At 37.8% G+C, this 23,114-nt stretch overlaps 1 protein-coding gene across 4 annotated transcripts in view; it reads right to left on the reverse strand.

Moving 5' to 3' along the window:
• Window positions 1-23,114, reverse strand: part of grin2bb (glutamate receptor, ionotropic, N-methyl D-aspartate 2B, genome duplicate b) — a 112,412-nt gene that overhangs the window by 25,797 nt on the left and 63,501 nt on the right. For all 4 annotated transcript variants that reach the window (XM_089132016.1, XM_039687296.2, XM_039687278.2 and 1 more), the window contains 3 exons: window positions 18,595-18,738; window positions 13,100-13,370; window positions 12,834-13,026 (listed from right to left, as the gene is read on the reverse strand). In XM_089132016.1, the coding sequence (XP_088988142.1) occupies window positions 12,834-13,026; window positions 13,100-13,370; window positions 18,595-18,738 (608 nt within the window). The remainder of the gene's footprint in view (window positions 1-12,833; window positions 13,027-13,099; window positions 13,371-18,594; window positions 18,739-23,114) is intronic.

Genomic DNA, 23,114 nt, shown 5'->3' on the forward strand with positions numbered 1-23,114 from the left:
CTTACAACCCAGAGTGTCTTGACACTGCACAGATATGCCTAGGAGCATTTCACCCATTTCAACATTAATCTTTATTGAAAGTGGATCATATTTGTAGCCAAAATGTAGAAGAATTTTTGAATTTGGTGCCCTCTTGACCGAGAAAAGACAGAAAATAACCCAGGGGCGCATTTGTATGTAAGACAACAACTCCCACAATGCACCACATTGCACGTTAGCTGTCACCAGAGTTTGAAATTCATTTCACACAAAATTTCTAGTTAGTTGGCTGTGGCGAGCAGGATCATCGTAAGAGGACGGTGGCGTGAGTGATAATGAAAGACGCCTGTGTGCGACATGCGCCGGTCTCGCGTCTCTCACGGAGGAGCAAGAGCATAAAATGAGGAGCGACGACGGCAGATTGAGCGAGAAACAGGCCTGATTTTATGATGTGTTTTGTTTCTGTTGTGTGTAACGTTACAGCAGTCGTCATACTTTCGTTTTGTATTTGTTCATTTTACTATTAAAATGTTTGAATGTTCGCCGGTTCCCGCCTCCTCCTTCCCACAACAACAAACCCCGTTAACGTTACATTGGCAGACCCATTAGTGAATTACTCCTCGTTTGTATTTCTTTCTATATGGTGAATTACTGCATGATACCTGGACGTTCATTCAGGCGAAACTAGGATGGTTCACATCACAACACAAACGTCCGTGTGCTCGTCTGATTCAGAGATTTCGTTCAGGAGAAATTGCCATCGTTGAAATTCTCTGCAGCAGACGGACTCTATCTGTGTTCGTAGTTGCACAGCAATCCGCCTGAGCTCGAGCCAGTCCGGGCTCCTCGACCGCGACAGGCAGCCGCCTCCTGTTCCTCCATCAGCCTCAGCTGCTCTTCACTATATTGCGGCTCGTAAAGATAGCCACGGACATCGGATTCAAGCAGCAGAATTTCAAAATCCTCTTCCATATCATGTTTAGTCAGCGCAGTCTCATCCCAAGACGTCATATAACTGACGTCTTTTGACCATACGTCAACATCCGCCTTTTTAGGGTACCCTTAAACGTCGGTTAGATGACGTTATCGGATCCTAACCCTAAACCTGCCCCGTCACCTAAATGACGTTAAAGGTAAAGCGTCAGTTGTATGACGGCCCGGGATCGTCAACTAATCGACGTTTAAGGGTACCCTTAAAATGCGGATGTTGACGTATGGTCAAAAGACGTCAGTTATATGACGACTTGGGATGAGACTGTTAGTTTAGTTTATTTTGTCTTTGTCTTCACTATCTCCACAGCACTTGTTAGCTTAGCTCCCAAACAAGATGGCGGATATTGATTTAGTATCTGCAATTGAAGTCCCGCCCATTGATCTGTAATAGGCCTGTAGGGTGAGTGGGTCCCACACCCTTGAATAATAATGAGCTAATGTTTGTAGTCAATTTTAATGAAATGTGGCTTCCTGCTTATTATGACGCAAAATTATGATTTTTACGTCTTAATAAGCAGGATGTAAAATCTCCCATCTCAGGGGAAAATAAGGGAATAAACCATGACCATTCAAAAATATGACTGGGTTTCTAAAGATACAAAGCTTAATGCAAATGGATGAAGTGTCCCTTTAAGTACTTTAAAAACAGATCATACTAAGTTTCAACCTTGGAGTCCCTCATGGCTCAGTATTTGGTCCTTCAATATTGTTTTATCTACATCAGCACCTGCATCTACTGTAATCACCAGAATTAGCCAAATAACATCTTCAAGTTCATACAGAATGCTTTCGTCCGAGTTGCAATTAACCTCTTTCGTGTCACTAACCTACTCCACAGACACATTTGGGCAGTGCTGCTTAATGGACTGTCTGAGTCTAGTGACTCGTCTTTACTGACCTCATCTAGCACTGCATAAACAATGTTTTAGCATTCTTATAATGTGTTGTTCTCCTTGTTACCCTTGAGATCTAACTAAGCACTTGACTTCTTAATATTCTCAGCCACAGTTTCAGGCATTTGCCACTTATGTGATGTAGATGTTCATAATAAGAAGAAAAGGGAATACAGGTTTATAATACATAAATATAAACACATGTACACAACAATATTCATTAGGGGAAAATATGACTAGTTAACTACACTTTTTTAGAAGATTACTAGAGAAATTACATTTACAAGAAATTACTATTTAGGTGTAAATACTTATAATCTTTACACATTTAATTCAATGTGTTATTGGCTGATTCTTTGTAATTGTGAAATTTTCTAGTCATTTCCAATTAAAAGTGTAATCCCTACACCAAATTCTTACTACCACACAAATGTGTCTTTTCTCAAGCATTTTTGATATATCTGCATGCTCAAAGTGAATTATAGTTAGTTTGATTAACTACATAATCTGTAACTTTATATTTTTACATTACCTTTTATGCTATTTCATGAAATGTTTTATAATCAATATTAAATGAACTGAATCTGTTTTTCCTGGCCAATAACAGTGGATATGTTTGATAACTCTCTAAGTTATGTGCCTATACATAAACTGACTTTCATAAAAACAAACCTACAGAAAAAAATATTAAAACAAGCCCTACAGATAAATATTTTATTTTCCCTTTTCCATCAATTCACCCTACTGTGTCAAACACACAACATAAAAATCCCCACACTAATAAAAGACATCAGCAGTAAAACATCACGAAAATGAATCACATGGGCAAGTTGTAAGTCGTTTCCCTTTTCTGCCATCAGGGTGTCAAATTTATGACGTAGAAGAACTGACCCAATTTAGAGAGTGACAGTAAATCAGTCTGTAGTCAGGTGTGTGTGTGTGTGTGTGCCCTTGAGCAGCGATATGCGCACAGATTTTCATCATAACATGAGTATCATGTATGTGTGTCAACAAGTTTTGTGTCAGAGCCAGTGAAAACTCTCTGCTGCACTCCTCGCTCTCTTGCCTCCATCTGTGGGCTGTCGTCGCCATGACAACAATTGGCCTCATGAAAACGACTCACCACACAGGAAATAAATATCTGCTCTAAACAAGAGAACATGAAAGAAAAATATACAAACAGAGAGAGGCTAGAGAGAAGAATGAGCAAACAAGTATGTCTCGTTAATGTACAATACAATGGAGTAAGATTGTGTACAAAAGCTAACAACACAAAAACTGGGCTACTGTGAGGAGGTCTATAACATCTGGACGAAGCTAACCATTAGCATTGCCATTCATCTCATCTGAGGAGGCTTTGGAAGTAAAGTAGCAACCATGGGTCCTGGGGAGGTGCTGGAAAATGACAATCTTGAGTCCAAATCAGACTTTTAATCAAATACTTGCGATTTAGTTTGCAAAAAATGGTGAAACTAGTGGTGAAAAGTAGTGGTCGTCAATGGCCCACTGATCGGTGTAGTTACAGCATCCACCAGCAGGTTTATTTGTTAAAACAAGACTTAAAATGTATTTTAGACATTTAAAGTAAAACAGTTCAGTGCACATCTGATCCGTTTAACCTGCAATCTCACAGATGCATCAGCTCCCAAATGGGTCTGTTAGGGCGGACAGTTTTGATTCCTGACAGAAAGTATGTACAACCCCAAACTGCCAACATATAGAATGAAAGAGAGAGAGAGAGAGAGAGACCCACCAGCATATAAAATGTGTTACCATGGTGCCCACAACCATAGCAATCTCCAAGCAATCTGCTGTGTTGCCATGGGAACAGTAATCTTGCCCGAGAGAGTGAGGGAGAATGAGAGGAAGAGACATGGAGAGAGAGGTAGCGTCTTTTGTACTTACAGCGAGACGCATGATGCAGCAGAGACCCATTTATCTGTCGCTATAAATACAAACAGATCAATATCGACAAGACAGACAAGCGGATTTATCGTCTACGACATTTTTCAGTTCTAGCATTGATCTGCCATTAGAAAAAAACTCATCTTCAGATTTACCGTACACCCAAACATTTAAAAGCGCAATCATTCAAGGGTTGATCTTAGATTCAAGGGTTTCCTCTCATGTTTAATTTTGGCCCTGACATAACATCTCCTGGCTTGACACTTTGTCATTTCGGGATACTTGTCGTGAGGCTGTGAAATCGCCTCTCAGGTCAACAGGGTACAGCTTTAACAACCATCGAAAACTTGAGGACTGTATGCGATTATTTCATTAACGTCTTGTTTGGAACAAGGAGGCTGTTATTGTTAACTAAACGTTAAACATTTGTTTAATTAAAAGAAAAGACAATATAAATATTACATGAAAAACTTCAACTTAAAGGGGCTTGACGTAGTGTTCAGAGACCCTTGTTGTTAGCGACACCTGTGGCCCTTAAGTGAACTGCAGAAACTCACGGGATTTGTAAAGACTTTTATAGTCTCATCATGTGATGTGTGCAAAGTGCATGTTGAATTGAAGGGAAAGAGAAATTTCAGTGAATACAGTGAACCGATTGTTTTTTCTCCTTTTCTTTGGAGGAAAAGAAATAGGTACTAATGGGTTACACAATCACAGAAGCAGGCAGTGTGTCTTTAGCTCCCCTGAGCGCACGGGTGTCTTGCACCTATTGTTTTTGATGGGACACCAGTGGCGGTCCTGGCTCACTTGGTGCCCTAGGCAAGATAAGGCATGACCAAAGAAAAGACTGCTTTAACAACTCAATAATTCTTTACATAAAAAGACCAGGAGTGGTACAGTTTCTGTTTAGTATGTAGGTGGACCCAGGTTCAAATTCGATTTTGAATTCAGCAGAGAAAAAAAAAGATCACACCCGAATATATGAGAATATGAGCCAAATTTGTTATAAGGAAAATAGTTGTGTATATATATATATATACAAAAAAAGGTCATATGAGTTAGATAAAGGCAAATGATCTGTGGAAGGTGCAACGTGATTGGATAGAAGAAATATGAATGCATATTGCACAGCGCCTGTTTGCAAACGGTTCACAAATTGGCCTGGCAGGGTCAAAAACTGTTGGAAAAGGACAAACTAATTAAAAAGTAATAATAACCAAATAACCAACTCAGAGATCCCCACTTCTGCTCACATTTGAATCGAAATGAATTTGAAACGACTTTAAATGATCTGTGACTGAGGCGATTTTTCGCGAGCATCTCCGTGTCGGCAACCTTCATGACATCAACTGTGTGTACAGAGGATTAGCTGACTAATAGTCTGAAAATAATTAGACTATTAATAACAACAAATGCATGACACTTTAAAATATGCTTTCTACTTTACTGTTTTTTTAACTCGCCCTGTAGCCAATCATTTTATCGCTAAAAACTCATCTTTGATCACCAAAATGACATATTTAAATGTTTATTCCTTGGAAGAAAAAAAAAATGCCTTAAAATAGCTTGAATGCAACTCTACAGTACACCCTTGCCTCATTTAGTATATGCAGTTGAATGAATATGCAAATTAGCCCCGCCTCCGCTCACTCACACCGGCTCGTTGGCGATCATAGGTTACAGGCGTGATTGGTTACAGTTTGTAACGTCAGAAACGCCAGTGATTTGACACAGTCCAGATACACTACAAACTAAATGAGACTTTGATATGACTTGGTTTTAATAAACATAATATTCATTCAAGGATAGTTCCCTCAAAAATGAATGATGACAATATGTTAATTGGGGGCTGTCCGTTTAATATAAACATACAGCAATATTATGGTTCTTCTAGTTGCTTGTTAAATGCGCACCTGACATTATCAACATGAAAACCATGTGAAAATCAAATGAATCATTAATTTAACTTTGCCTTTTTTCCCTTTTTTTTGAGAAGACCACTAGAGGGAGGAAGGCTTCTGGAGGTAATTACAGTCTTTGCCCACCAGCACTGGATTATTTTAATGCATCATCAACACGAGGGCGACAAAAATCTGCTGAGGATTTATAGCGCAAGAGGTATTATAACATCACAATATTAGTTAACCTAAACAGGATTTCGGATTAGCTGAACACTGATGGAATCATAACTTCAGTCGCCCATATTTACAGCCACCCACAGTGCATTATATGAAAGTGGATGTGGGCTGTGGAAGTGTGTATAGGTTTTTCTAGAAGTCTGTGTGTTTATGTATGCATTTTTAATTAAAGCAAGTTACAGGCTCCTGGGTGAACCAGAGATTAATTACCTTTACTTACACAGGACACCATGTAATGATCAAACCCCTTCCCTAGGGAAGCCTGTGGGCCTTGTAACACAGCGATACACCACAACCACCCTAATGGAGCTAAAACACACACTAATACACACTTTGTGTCAAGGCACACAAACACACCTATGGGAATTGAGCTGTGAGTAAGCTTAAAAAGCCAAATATTTCGTATAGACCATTTCACAAGATGTAAACAACACTGGTCCAGAAGCACTTCCTGTTTCAGTTTTTTAACACTACATAAAAGCTGGGATAAAATACAACCAACAGAACATTTAAAACTGAATCAAAAAGTTAAACAAACATCTTTAAGATGTTTTCTTTACATGTGAAATAAAGAAAACCGTTACAAACTTAAACAGGAAGTGCTTCTGGACCAGTGTTGTTTACATCTTGTGAAATGGTCTATAGGCAGACTGTTCATCGTGTATTTTGTATTCTATAAGCAAACAATAAATGGAGACCGAAACAAAGTGTGACGGAGCAGAGACAGAGAGATAGAAGGAGAAGTGCAAGACCGGAGGGAAAGCGCATGGGTTCACCAGCAAAAAGTGTCCAAATGATATCTTGACCTACTTCTGAAGAGTTATTGTCAGCGTCTTTTAGCATTGCCCAAAAGCATAATAAAAACATCCACAACCATCTTATTAAACTTTCTGGGCGTCAGGTTTGCTGGCCGCAGCAGCCTGAGGGGCTACAATTAAGTCAAGTGGAGAATAAAGGCCAGGGAGCTTCACAAGCCTTAAAGGGATACTCCACTTTTTTTTTTTTTTTTTTTTTTGGAAATAGGCTCATTTTACAACTCCCCCAGAGTTAAACAGTTGGGTTTTACCATTTTTTAATCCATTCAGCCGATTTTCTGATATTTAGAAGAATATCAGTAACCAGACAGTTTCTGGTTCCATTGACTTCCATGGGACCAGAAACTGTCCCATTAGCCGCGTTTCCACCGCAGGAACTTTCCCCAGGAACTTTCGCACACCTAGCATTTTGCGCTTCTGAATACGCTTTGGGTGGTCGTCTCTTTTCTGACGATTTGTTAATTACCTCGTTAGTAAACCAATCGCACACAAAAGCAGCACAGCTTGAATCTCCTCCATAGAAAACTCAAAACAAACACACACAAAAAAAAAAGTTCCTGTGAAAAAAGTTCCTGGGACAAATAGTTTCTGGTAATTGCGGTGGAAACGTGGCTATTGACTCGAGTCGAGCTGGTACTGGTAACTTCCGCCTACGTCGCCCGTGACCTTTTGAACGTAATTACGTATTACGTGACGTTATAAACGCGCCTCAGAGAATAGAGCAAGGCTAGCATTTGTCCTTAGAAAAGTTACATTTTTGGAATAAGTTTTGAAATAACCGATCGGTTCGCATGATAAGTCCCTTATTCATCGTCTAGTGTCGTTTAAAGACATTTGAAGCTGCATCTGAAACTGTTATTAACCGTCTTTTGGACCTTGAACCGTCTGGTTGCCACTAAAGTCCAAAATCCTGGAATGTTTTCATCAAAAACCTTAATTTCTTTTCGACTGAGCAAAGAAAGACATGGACATCTTGGATGACATGGGGGTGAGTAAATTATCAGCAAAAGTTTTTTCAAAAGTGAACTAATCCTTTAAGGTAATGATATTTTATCTGGCCATATTCCAAATATCTATAAACATGTGGAAACTGTCTTTCAGAACAAAAGACCAAGTAAATTGATTAAGTCATTAAAATTCTAGTATGATCTGAATGAAATCATTTTTTCGACAACCCACACAATGTCCTTGCGATCAATTTATCTGAGATATGCACCCTACTCTCAACCTTTATAGGGTACGTGTATTACATCTAACCTTCTATATCCATGCCCAAACCTTCAGCTGACCTTCAGAGGAACCCCTTGAGGCAGTTTCAGGCCCTTAACCATCACAGAACATGACCAATCCAGCTGAAAAGCCCTCCATCATCACTGACAGATCCACCGCAGAGCATGGTGGGTGTTCCAGAATGATAATATAGAATCTTGGAATGCCATTTAAATCGTCTCCATCATGGTGGAAACGGATCATTAGAGTCCTCGAGGGGTTACAGGGTCCGGTGGTTCTCATTCAGCCCACCTCATAAGGCTGTCATTCAAAAGCTTCTTGTGTGTGTGTGTGTGTGTGTGCACGCAAATGTGAGACCCTAAGTGTGCACTGCAGGGTGATCGAGAAGAACCTGCACTCCCAGAGGACTCTAAACTAAACAGTTTTCTCTGGTTCGTACTCACGGCTACTTTTCTTCCTACTCTTCTTATGCATTCATAAGACATTAAAGTGTGTCCTTATCTTCTTCAAGAATCCACTTCAGCGACTCTAAAGGCTACACATCTGCCTAATTACACAAATGCAACCATCTTGTTCTAGCAGATACCGTGTCCGCTGGGTAATTGTTGTAAACTCACCATTCACAAATAACATAAAAGTGCCCCCCACCACACACACACACAACTTAATTACTTGTTTCTCTCATCTAAGCCAACAAAGCTTTCCACAGTTATGTCTTCATAACATGCTCTCCAGGCTACAGATACAAAAACATAATAAATGTTTAATTTAACATTTAAATCAAACCTTAAGTGGGTTTTTTTTAATGATCAATGGTGCATTTGTACGTAATTTGCATATTAAATGCACGCACAATGTGTAATCGACTGGTCTGCATCCGAGCTATAGGCTGGACTTAAGTGCTCCCATGCTTTAGAAAACAGCTTCCAAAAATTAGCATTGAAAATGGTATTTAAAAGTGTTTTCAGAGACGGCAGTGTCAGAGGATTGTTGAATTTTGCACTGCTAGCCACCCCTGCAACACTTCACACAGACAACAGTTTAACAAGAGTTTAGCAAGAGTTCGGCCAAGAACTACAGTGAGACTGAAGTAAACAGAGTAACCGCAGAATAAAAGCGATTTATGAAAAATGGAATAACTGTAACGCTCAATAATACTGTAAACACTACCGTTTATGATGCCTTTTATGATCATCAAAAATACATGAAACATCAAATGTTATTACAATATGTTTTCTGCTGTAATATATTTTCAAATGCAATTTATTCCGGTGATGGTAAAGCTGTATTTTCAGCATCATTACTCCAGTCTTCAGTGTCACATGATCCTTCAGAAATCATTCGGATATGCTGATTTGTGCTTAAGTAACTTTTCTTATCATTATCAATGTTGAATTATTTTTGTGAATTACCTTCATGTTGTTTCAAACACCTATATTTTCAGTTTTCTGTACAATAACACAAAAGATATTTAATCTACTTTTGTGTTCCATCATACAGGTTGGGAACAGCATGATGGTGGGTAAATCATGACTAAACATTTGAAGTGAACAATCCCTTTAAGTAACATTTTTTTATGTCGTTATAGTATTTAAAGTCGGCATTAAATCAAATTTGGCCAATTTTCTTTTTATATGCAATATTGTAGTGTTTATTATTATTATTTTTTTAATTCATGTACCTTTGAAATCTTTAATCAAATACATTACCCTTCCCTCCTCCATCGAAACGACCTCTCTTCTATTTCGTTCACGTGGAATGGCGAAAGGGTGCAGCCAGATCCGATGAGGGTGCGGCTACCATTTTGTTTGCAATGCCCAACCTCCAACGATCCAATAAATTCCCGAAGCCCTGCCCTACATGATTTCTAATTTCAGAAGCTGTTTCACTCGGATATACTCGGAAAAAATTACAATCTCAACTTCCGTTTCACGCCGACTTTAAAGGAGCTCTATGTAAGAAATGTATTTCAAATAATCATAAAATGGCCCTGATATGTCACTAGACATTAAGAAATCATGTTCATTTCAAATATTTATATAACTGACAACAGTAGTCCGGCCAGGATATTGTCATTTAAAAAGTGAAATCGCAGCCCTCAACTGATGTTGATGTTGTCATGTTGTGTTTTGGTCTGATGCTCCACCCTCCACCGATCTACCAATCACGGCGTCAGTAGTGTTGTGCCATCCGGGTTGCCAGCTCTTCTCTAGTTACCACAACTGCAGATACAAACGTGTCGGATAAAAAAAACGTCGGATCCCGCAGCCTATCTGGCAACCTCAAGTCAGGAGGGAAGGGGAGGGGATACACCGCTCAACAGTAAGTGATTGCAGTACCAGTTTTGGCCACAATCTTACATATGGCTCCTTTAGAATATATTTCGAGGCCTGATTAAGTATCAATATGTTATTAAAAAAACACATATACACATGTCTATCCACAGCTAGACACTCTAGACCAGCAGAAAGGTGAGTCCGTCGTCTGTTCTGCTGAAACTGGCACATGAAGAATCCACAGAGGAAACTCGGCATGCGTGTGCCACAACTGTTCATATCAAAGTGTGGATGAGAGGTAGATTTGAATCTGCTACTGTTGCTTTCCACCCATGTCTCTTTGGGATTTAAAGTTTGTTATATTAAGAGAGCGAGAGAGGCTTCCGCTGTTGTTCCATTTGGCTTCCTAATCCCGCTCTGCCTCGAGCATTCAATTAACTCCTCACCAGCAGATCAAATGACTGGCTAAAAGAGAGTGTGACCGAGCCTAAACGCTAATTAATACTTAGGAATCAATGCCCCTCAATACTAAATGTCAAATAACAGTACAAAAGAGAACAGAGGAGCTCAGATGAAAAGCTCACTTTTCTATTACGATGGATATTTATGTTTCTAAGATGAAAACCGCAGCCGGCCGGTACAGACACGTGGGCGCGGGCTGAATGTCAGAGGAGACATAATGGGGAAAGAAAAGTGAAAGGTGCTCTGTGCCAGACACTTCAGCGAGCAGACCCACATTAACAATAATGTACGTTCTATTCCTCTCGCTTTTTCTCTTTTGTTGTCCATTTGTCACTCTCGCTCGCTCTTTTTCTCCGGGTGTTACGGGTACGGTACGGCTACAATAGAGTGCTGTTCAATCTAGGACTCGCTTTATTAGGATCCGTCTCGGCTGATCCAGTCACAGGTGAAAAGGATTGTCAATTACCGCTTGGTAGTAACATGCGTTTCAAATGCGTATCAAGGGGCCATTTGTGAAGGGTTTCTAAACCTGAGGGGTTTATGTTACTGTAAAAGATGTGAATGGATAAAAAAAATCTATTTAAAAGTAATAAATGAATGGCAAATAATAAAATTTTTTTCCAAATTCATATTTTTCTGTGATGGGGGTTAAAATGCACTATTGAAACTTAATTCAAGAAGGCTTTGGAATATACCCAAGTTTGGTCTTGTTTTAAAGAAAACACTCAGCAGATTATTGCTAAAGTGAAAACACTTCAAAAAAATGAAAGTATGAAAAAGTTATGGATGTTTAAATTTACAGTAAATCAAATATACTGTCCTATATATGTTTTATTTTATATAAAATATATGTTTTACAAAATATTTTTTACTCTAAAATCAAAGCCATAAATCTAACCAAGTTATGTTCCAAATTTGAAGTTGATATCACAAAAATTTAAGTTCCCATGAGATCTTCCAGATTAAACTTGTTAGGTAATTAATTCTATCTAAAATTCACATTTGTAATCACAAATACAATTTACACACTGGATCCATAAATTATTGTAGAACTTTTGCATTATATTTTCCAAAGTGAAATTAAGTAGGGTAAATGAAAGTAAGATGATTAAATATGAAATATTATACATTTATATGTATATTAGGCCTATTATATTTAATCTTTTTAAAAGCCTGCATCAGCAATATTAATATCAATGAATATCAATCACTATTGAATGTATTTTTTAATGAACCTTTGAAAAAAAACGTGTTATTTATATATATATATATATCAAAAGCTTGAATATACCAATTTGGTGCTCAAGAAAAATTCATATTATTATTAACGTTGTAAAAAGCTGGTTACAACGGTTAATATTTTTGTGGAAACTGTGATTTTTCATTCTTGGATGAATAGATTTTGCAAAAGAAAAGCATTTATTTGAACTAGAAATATTTTGTAACATGATAAATGTGTTTAGTGCCACTTTTGATCAATTTACTTTGTCTTTGCTGAATAAAAGCATTCATTCATTTCCCAAAAAATCTTACCAACCCCAAACTTTTGAACAGTAGCGTACATCAAATCACCAATTAAATCAAGTGGAATCATGAAAATAGCACCCATTATAGATAAAAAAAATCCTTTTTCAATCACCATGGTGTATATGTGTGTGTTTGCCTACTTAACTATGTTTTGGGGACAAATTTGTACCCAGAAGTGACCAAAACCTGACAAAATCTCCAAAAACCTCTCTTTATCCATCATTTGTAAATCTGGTGCAAAAATATTATACCAGATTTATATCTGGTATAAAAATAAATGAAAAATTATTATTTTTATTTTTTTTAATATGTAAAAATGCAGAAAGTTTTGTGTGATGGGTAGGTTTAGGTGTATAGTTAGTGTAAGGGGATAGAATATACAGTTTGTACAGTATAAAACCATTACATCAATGGAATATTCCCATTTAGATAGCTAAGCAACACACGTGTGTGTGTGTGTGTTTGTGCACCTGTTTCGGGCTGTTCACCCTTTTCAAAAACACTCCATTAGTTGAGAAACCCTCCTGAGCAGGTGTTGTATATGTGTGTGTGTGTAAGATTGCAGACCCCAGATGTCAGTGTTTGAACCCTGACACCCCGCTAAGCCTGACTCACCTCAGCACCTCGTTGGGGTTTCCTGACTTGCTGCCTTTCTTGTCAGGTGTGCCGTGGCATCCAGACTTAAGCAGCGTGTGAGGACCCCGATCCAGCATCATTGTGGAGGTTGCCATGGCGATTATGGCTACAGCATCACGCACCCGAGCCTCCAGCCCGTAGTCCCACTCGTCGTAGGAAACAGAGATCAAACCTGCAAATAAAGGAAGCGTTTGAAACAATCGTCTGAAATATTACGATAGTTCAAACCATCCTTCCCTTCTTACCTGTCGGAAAGACGTTGGGTACATTATCTGCATCCCCCGTCACCAGAGATGGTACGATCCAGGTGTAACCGTAACCAGTGAGGCCGACAGAATGTGCCACCTCGAAAATGGTCGTGGCTTCTTCTTTAGTGCAGTACAGGAGTATAACAGGACTTTGGAGCTTCTTCATCTGGTTCTGGATCTTTGAGTCGCCATCGTCGACTGACATGTCCAACAGCAGCACCTCTTCCAGCTCCCAGCCAACAAAACTGTTCTCAACGGTACTCCGGATCTGGAAGGTAGCAAAAAAAGACAGAGAAAGATGAAAAAAAGGCATGTCCTGTAACACACTGAACAGTAACGCTTTTGTTCTTCGGATATATTAAGAGAAGAGAAAATCGTCAAAAAGACGAAGAGGGAGTGAAAAGTAAAAGCAAATATTTGTATTTAAAGGAACAATGAAAACACTAATCATACAAAATTCCCACTTCTAGCACGTTTCTCTTTTTTGAGCTCTATAATTTCTAAAAGACGCAAACCTAACCCTCGTTTGAAAATGCACAGAACTACTCTGAGGAGACAGAGAGAAATTAAACTGCATTTCCTCATAACAAATTGTTCAAACGCAAGTCCACAGAGATGCTTTTCATTCAAATCAACCGCAGTCAGAACTAGAAGATGAAATTATTGTACCCACAATTCTGATGATGCATATTTCTATATCGCCCAATATTTGAAGCCAATTTTACAGACTTGCAAATTGCCCTGACAGTCTCATTACACACATATATGCAGTCAAGTGTAGTGTGAGCATCCAGTACCACAGAGGTGGAAATATCGGTATACATTTTATATTAAGTATGCTATTTTAAGAAACATAATAACAGTTTTGTTTTTTGTTTTTTTTAAAGAAGAAGATAATTTTCATTTATTAAGTTTTTGGTATAATATTTTTTATATTTAATTTCAGAATTAATTCAATTGACACATTTTTACCATTTTTAATATATTTTAATATTTTACTTGCACTGTAAAAAAATAGTGATGGTTTAACTTAAAAAAGTAAGTAACCTGGTTGCGTTAAAATTTTAAGTTTATTGAACTGGAAAAAGTGAGTTAATACAATGAAGGAGAATGATTTAATCATCAGAAACTCAAAATTATATGTTATCTGAACTAAATAAATTATTTAAGTTGATTTGACAAAAGAAAAAATGTTGTGATTACTTAATTTAAAAAAAATATTGTTGGTTTAACTTAAAAAAGTAAGTAACCTGGTTGCCTTAAAATTTTAAGTTGATTGAACTGGAAAAAGTGAGTTAATACAATGAAGGAGATTAATTTAATCATCAGAAATTCAAAATAATAAGTTATCTCAACTAAATAAATTATTATAAAGTTGAATTGATAAAAGAAAATATGTTGTGATAACAAATCTTGAAAATATTTTTTACAGTGTAAAAACAACATGTTCATTTTATATTATATAAATTTGTATCTCATGGCTGATAACCAAAAATAAAAGGTCAATATTAAAATTCTATACAATTTAGTACAAATAAATATTATTTGTAACAATTTATACAAATAAAATCAACTAAAACTTCACGGATTTTTAAAAAACACAACAAGCGAATTTTTGCATCACAACATTATAATGTACAATATGAAAATAAAGATTTTTTTTTAAAACAAAAACTTTAATAAAGATGACAGTAATGTAGAAGTAAAACTAGGAGAAATAAATATCCAGTATCGACCATTAACGATTCTGATAACTCGACGCATTCTCATCCCAAGGCGTCATATACGTTGTTTTGCCAATGCGTATACATCCAACGCACACGGCACCCTTTAGCGTCAACATAACACGCTACGGTTATGGGTAGGTTTAGGTCTGGGGTAGGGTTAGGGTTAGACCACTAGGAGGCGTCCTCTAGCCCATATATATGTGTGTCTCATATTGACGCTAAAGGGTAATATACATTGTATATGACGGGCTGGATAACTGATATGGTCCTGATACATCGCAAATTCTGAATTTCCAAACCGACCTATTTTCATGTTCATTTACAAAGCGTAAAGCAGGAGAAGATAATAGTGCACCCCAGGATATTGCAGAAGATGAAAGGCCACAAATACGAGGCACTAGAAAACAGATGTCAGTGTGACTGAAGAGGAGAGTACCAGCATTGGACGGTTCATTCAAGCATTTGGAATCACCTGAACCATTGTTCTTCCCCCAACACAAAACCCTGGCACTGGTCTCACTGGAAGAAGAACAAAAAACCTGCCTGCTATACACCTGCAAGAGGCCAGCTGCATGAGCCTGCTCAATAAGCGGAGCTTCCTCTGGACTTGCTCTGAGGTTGCTCCTGATTTGGGGAACGACTGAGAGATTCAATTTCTATATTAACTTCTTAGACCTAGATGGAAATCTTAAAGCACTGTTTGCAATATCACATGGGTCAAATTGTCTTAGTAATGTCAAGATGTCATGACAAAGACACAGGTTATGATGTATTGGTTTATGTCCAGGTGTCATAACAAAGATATCTTAAACAATGTCATATTTGCATTCAAATTGTCATTATTGAGCGAAAGACACAGTTATCATAAACATGCATAAACCCTACTTCATATTCAAGACATATGTCATGTTATGGTTTATTAAGGTGTCATGTCAGTCTGTTAAACAAATATTTAAAGTATACTGTCTTCATTTTGAAGATTCAATGTGAAATTTTTACAAGTAAAATGTATTAAAAACTATATATCACAATTATTTAGTTTAGTTTTTTATTGATTGACAGCACTAGTTATTTTATTTATTATACATAAAATTGTGGAATGATTTACCGCTTTCACTCAAAAATGTAAATACTACAGGGGCTTTTATATATCAAGTTAAGGCTTATTTATGGAATAGAGTGGCCAATCTTTTTAATTAGAGTTGCCTGATTATTCTTGTGTCTTATGTTTTTAGAATGTTTTTGCTTTGAATGATTATGTTTTATTTTTGTCTTGTGTCTTTTTTAACACCAAGGACCATGTTGGAAATAAGTGTTTACACTTTATCATGTTATCCTTTGGATTATGGTTGTCTGTGTAATCCATAATAAATCAAAATCAAAGCAAAAAATATTTTATGTATTTCAGCTTTATTTCAATTAACAAAACGTTTTGAATAGTTTTTCTTAACAAAAGCCTCTGCTCTAAAGAGGCCAGCATGAATTAAAAGGGTCAACGCTGCTATTACAGGGCTTATACACAAGTCTAAAGGCATAAATTGTGTGAGAGTGAATGAACAGAAAGATGGTTAGAGGCAAAATTCCACTAGTCATCATTTACTCGCCCTCATTTCATTCTAAACACGTATAACTTTCTACTTGGAATGCAGCCGTTTTTCTGATGTCACGTGGCGTGAGAATGAGTCAGTAAATGATGGTAATTTTTGAGTGAACTATGCCTCAGAAATGATAAAACAAAATTGGAGAGGAGTTCCCGTAGGAGCAACGTATACTGAAGATAGGGGAGAGCACGGGCGCATTAGTTTTGACAGGAGCCCCAGCGTACGGAAGACAGAGGAGAGGAAGAGAGCATTAGTTGAGACAGGAGCATTGGAAAACTCCTGATGATGAAAGAGGCTCGAGCTGCAGCGACTGGCTCCCCAGCGGGAGTCACAACGCCGGGATTAGGGTGTGAACCCAACCAGCTCGAGCCTCCAGAATTACGGGCAGTGAAGCAAACACCATTCGGTCTGGGGTTTCACAAGATCCCAATCTCATTTAGCTCTATAGGCGATTGTTTATACAACCTGATGATGCATTTCAGTGATTTGATAAACAATACTAGGTTCTGCTGAATGGAATGTTTTGGTGGGATTATGAACGTGCTTTAATCAGAGATACAATTGACCACACTATAAAATCACCTATAATATCCACCCACACCCTTGCAACCACATGGCGATATGTTAAAAACCACGCAGAACCCCTTAGCAACCACATAACAATGCTTTTCTGCACCACAATTTCCTTTCCTTCAAATACACGCAGCCTTGATGAGCCACAGAGAATTGTAAATTTTGTAAAAACTTGTATATGTATGTATATGTGGAGTAGGATTTACTTGAAAAAAGCTAGGCAACTTTTTCCACTCAGAAAATGCTAGTAAATTTACAAAGATTTGCCAAGTAAAAACCTAAATAAATAAATATTTATCAGTAGCTTGAATTAGAAATCTTAAGTTAAAATTTACTTGGAATATGGAATTAAGTAAACTTTAATTTAGTTAAGTGAAAGTAAAAGTAACATGAACATTTTTTTAACATGAACATGAACATAACATTTTTTTTTTCAGTGTATATGCAGCCCGTTCTCATCCCAAGGCGTCATATACTGACGCTTTTGACAATGTGTATGCATCCAACGCACATGGCACCCGCCGCAAATAGCGCGTCAAATTCGAGTCTAGCGCGTCTAGTTTGCTGCTTGACCACTTTGTGTTAATTTGCACGTCAAAACAAAAGTTTGAAGCGGAAATTACGCGTGTCGGAATCAAAACCCGTTGGCGGCCATCTCTTTTATGTTGATCGAGCATTCATCGAGAGAATCGCCGCTCTGTATTTTCTCTGGAGAGCAGAACAGCGGCGTGGGAATCATCGTCGCCGTATTTTTGTCCACCGAACCATTCGGAGGTGAACCGTTTGCCGAGTTTCAGCATTTGCTCGCTCCAGGAACTGCGCGGACGTCGGTCGCTGTCAGCGGTACGTCCGCCTGTTCCGCGGCCAGTTTGATGACCTGTTTGGCCAGTTTGATGACCATCCATCTAATCTGTCATTTATTTTTGTTTTGATGATAAATAGAGCCAGCCTCCAAAAGTTATTAACCTATCCTGTGATTTCTTTCTCTCTCACATCCAGACACGAACTTGTGCACATGTATGTTGGTTGTCTTTACATCATAATAATATTTCATATAATCTAGATATGGAATAAATAACATTCAATACAAAATGAACATGTCTCGTATATTGGAATAAAGTCTTAAGTGATAAAATATTTGCTTTGTTGTGCATTAGAACCACACCAGGCATTTAGTCATATATCAAAATAATTTATTGAAGCATCCAGATACTTCATCACGTGAGCAAGCAGCAGACTCCTGATTGGTTAACGCGGCGTGATTTGACGCCAAAGTTCAGATTTTTCAACTCGGGCGGCAGATGCGAATTCGCGTCAAACGTGTGAATGCACAAATACCACTATATCAAATCATTCGAATCAACTAAATCATTCGCGCTTAACGCGGCAGACGCTCAATTCGCACCTACCGCGCTGTGCTCTATGCTTCAGGAATTTTTTATGCGCCTTTGCATTGACATAACATTGAAATCATTTGCGCCTGACGCGCTATTCGCGTCCGGTGTGAACGCACCATAAGCGTCAATATGAGACAGATGGGCCAGAAGGCGCCTCCTAGTGGCTAAAGGAAAAATTGTGAAAAATGTCTCACCCGATTTACAAAGTCCTGGTATCCAGGGTAGTAGGTGGTGACGATGGAGAATATGTACCAGTCATACTCCTCCATTATGTTAAGCATGACAGAGGCTTGCTGCTCTATAGAGGGACCAAACTGGAAGAACATGGAATGGTCATCCTGCAAGAAATAAAGAAACAAATGCATGAGAAAACAGAAGAATCACATCATAACACTCATTGGGAGTTCATTGATGTTCTATATACAGTATGAAGCATAGGGTTCTTTACCCAACTCCAAAGAAACTTTATGCTAAAAAAGGTTCTATAATGACAAGAAAGAACCCTTTAAGGTTCTTTATAGGCTATTATTCATTTATATATTACATTATTCTGCTGTTTAACTGTTGTAGTCACTTAATATCACATTTTAATCATGCTGATTTTTGGAGGAGAAAAACTGAAATGGCACTCTTCATGTGATATTGATTAACTACATAAAATGATATAAATATAGACATTTTCTAACCCCCATATCTTGAACTTTGCATTCATAAATACATTTTAGAGTCTTGATGTTTGTCAATAAAATGGAATATTTAATCCAGAAAGGACAAAAAAATGACAATGAATGAACCCAAAAGGTTCCATATAGAACCTTTTTCCTGGTTACAAAAGGTTCTTATTATTAAACCCTTAAAAAGGGTTCTGTTCTGTATAGAACCTTTTAGGGTTCCAAATACATGCGCTGATAGAACCTTTTAAGGTTCTATATGGAACCTTTTCTTCTAAGACTGTAATATGGCATCAGTAGGTTACAGTTATACATCAATTTAACCAAGCTCAAATTCCTGTGGTATTCTTCTGGCCTCCGATCCATTAACCGACACCAACCGACAAATTAAAAAAGGTTTATTAGTTGGGGACACTAATGTTCAGCAATATTACTGATTTGACTGCATAGAAACTCTCACGACACTTGAACAGAGCTGGATGATGACATCACTGTTTTCTGCAGAGCTGCTTTATAGCTCAATTGAACTCATTTCATAATTGATTAACTTTACACGGTTATTGAACTAAATCAACACTGAACTGACTTCAACTGCATAATGACACTATTGTCTTTTTTAGAGCTGCTTCACAGCAGAATTGAATTCTGTTTGCATAATTTATCATTATTTTCCTCTTTATCACTGTAAAGATGCTTTGAAACAATCGGTATTGTATAGAGCTATTTAAATATAGGCGACCTGACATGATTAGCCTATCTCTTTTCACCACAGTAACCTGCTAAGGTTCGGATAAAGGAAACAAGAATCAGGTTGAAGAAAGTCGGGATAGAAATATGAACCGACCCCAGCAGCACCGCAGTTCGCCAGATCTAACATCTGCTGCATCAAAGCGTGTGAACGAGACACATTTTGCTCCCTTAATATCTGAATGACCCCTTCACTGAAACAAAATGCTCCATCCCGGGCAGTTGAAATGTCCAAATGTCTGTGGAACATTGGCGGTACAGTAAATGATTTGTATAAATGCATTCCAAATTTTTATAATAAGCATGCCAATGAACTCTTCAAATCTAATGTGCATACATCTGTGTGTGTGTGTGTGTGTGTGTGTGAGTAAGCTGTCAGTGGCAAATAAGCCAAAGCGGTTTAAAGCTACGCACACATGTATGACAGTGCACATGAATGCATGCACATTGATGTCTGTACAGGCCTGTAAATTATCGTTCTGTGTGTATTCATGTATGAAGTCGGTCGTGGGCGTCTGCCATGTTAGTCATGCCGCATGGCGAAACCTCACAGTCTCTCTCTCGCTCGCTCTCTCTCTCTTTCAGGTCTCCATACTCTACTCAACATCAAAGCCACTCCCCTGGGGTCTGAGATGGACTGATCCATTACCTTGATTCTGCTTTAATGAGGTAACAACACTGATGGGGCTGTGGGGGGGGGGGGGTGCTCGGGTTGTTAATCTTACAGCTGTAGTTTAATGTTGTTTATATATTCTTGTTTTGTAGAGTTAACTAAAAGTTTAATATATGTTTGATTTGCCTGCAATGTGTATGTGTGTCTCTGTATCCTTTCATTTTGTGACTTCTATTCATTTGTGTGCCCCTAATATTAATTTCCTGTCTTAATTCCACCTCTTGATCCCATCAGGAGAGGTGGGTCTCCAATCACGGGGTCGTTAAGAGTTTTAGTTTTAACAAATTAACACTTTTAATCAGTCAGGACTTTTATAATATTACAAAACAATTATATTTCAAATAAACACTGTTCTTATGAACTTTCTTTTACAGTTTCCACTTTCAACATTTTCAACATTGATAATAGTAAGTAGAATTTCTTGAGCAGCAAATCGCACATCAGAATGATTTCTGAAGGATCATGTGACACTGAAGACTGGAGTAATGATGCTGAAAATTCACAGGAATAAATTAATGTTTTACTTCTGTTCTTGTCAAATTGAATGTTCATTTCACAACAATAAAAAAACAAATCTAATTAAAGGAGTAGTTCACTTTAAAAAAAAACACACAAAAAAACGATAATTTACTCACCCCCATGTCATCCAAGATGTCCATGTCTTTCTTTCTTCAGTCGAAAAGAAATTAAGGTTTTTGATGAAAGCATTCCAGGATTTTCTCCATATAATGGACTTCAATGGGAACCAAATGGTTCAAGGTCCAAAAGACAGTTTCAGTGCAAACTGTGAACTGTTCAAAGGGCTTTAAATGATTCCAGATGATGAATAAGGGTCTTATCAAGCGAAACGATCGCTCATTTAATACATAAAATAACAAAGTTTAAGTTTTATAAGCTCAAATGGTCGCTTTGCTCTGTTCTGTGATGCATGTTTGTGATCAAAATGAACGAATCTTTTCCCAAGTCAACTTGTTCATTTCATTCGTTGAATGAACCAAATGACACGAAAAAAGATTTGTTCATTTTGATGAACGAGTTCGAATAGGAGAGTCACGAACGCACATCACAGAACAAAGCAAGGCGACCATTTGAGCTTATAAAGCTTAAACTTTTTTTTTTATTTTTTAAATGAGCGATCGTTTCGCTTGATAAGACCCTTATTCATCATCTGGAATCGTTTAAAGCCCTTTGAACAGTTTGCACTGAAACTGTCTTTTGGACCTTGAACCATTTGGTCCCCATTGAAGTCCATTGTATCCTGGAATGTTTTCATCAAAAACCTTAATTTCTTTTCATCTAAAGAAAGAAAGACATGGACATCTTGGATGACATGGGGGTAAATTATCAGCAAAAGTTTTTTTTTTTTTAAATGTGAACTACTCCTTTAAGGAACATTTGCTTTCTAAGAACAATTTTCAACTGTACATTTAACACACACAGACACACAAATGTATGATATATAGGCTACCATGTGTCAGATTTGTTTCGCGGATCATTCCTCCCTAATCCGACGCTCTACACTTCTGCTCCTCACCCCCTCCCTGTCATCAATCTCCCTGGCTCCGCTCTTCCTCTTCATCCATTCTCAGTCTATTCATCTCAAAATGAGCAATCACAGACACAAGCACTCCACATGCAAGTGAATTAGCAGACTCCCGTTCCTCTGTTTAGCACAATGGTGGTGGACCTCATCCACTATACTCAATACAGCCCTGCGCAGGCAGCAGGGAACTAATCCAGACCTTACATTACTCTCCTCTCACTACTTTCCTGCCTTCCTCCTCAATAATGAAGACTAGTGTCCTGCAGAGGCAGTTTACAAGCAAAGTATCTTTAATATTCGAATGAGAGGCAGTGAGATAAAATAAGTTCCCCGCTAACTCTTGACTGCTGGGAGGGGATAACAGCTGAGCTCCTGTCATACACGATACCTCACCAGAACAGCATGTCATTGAGAGAGGAAGGAATGAAAAATCAGATGCGTTTAGGAGAGCATGCGACTAAATTCAAGTGATTCATCAGTTGATCTACCATGATGGAGTAGATTGATTGGAAATAAGTCGGCTCTTAGAAAAGAAACGTTAAAAAGCCTTGATTTTAAACCCTTATGATTTAGATTCCTTAAGGGTTTAAATAACAGTTCTTTTAATACTCCTAATGGATATATTTGTGCAAAAGACATTGGCATTATCTATATATTAAACACCAATACTTCAAATTATTTTCATAAAATTCCACTGACAAACTACAGTGCAAACAACCCTATATCATACACCTGGCACAATGCAGCACCAGGTATGATGCGTACAAGTGTTTTTTGCTAATTTCAGCCTGACGCAATTATCATTTTCACGTCCTGCATTAAACTGGCAAAAGCGGATTCGGACACGCCCTAAGCGCCTGCACTTGCGCCGTGCGCTTTAGACCATGCGCTTATTGTTAAAATAGATTTTGTTCATTCACAATTACAACTTTACCGCTCGTAACAACAATTTTACTTTCGCTATCATTCTGATATGACGCGGCATTAGACACCTGCAGCCTGTGCTTGCCATGACACAATCTGAGGAAAGCTCTTTTTCCAGAAATGTATTAAATTAAAATTAAGTTTTGTATCAGAAGA

The sequence above is a fragment of the Pimephales promelas genome, chromosome 6 (genome assembly GCF_988280905.1).
Source record: "Pimephales promelas chromosome 6, fPimPro1.hap1.1, whole genome shotgun sequence".
Lineage (NCBI taxonomy): Eukaryota > Metazoa > Chordata > Actinopteri > Cypriniformes > Leuciscidae > Pimephales > Pimephales promelas.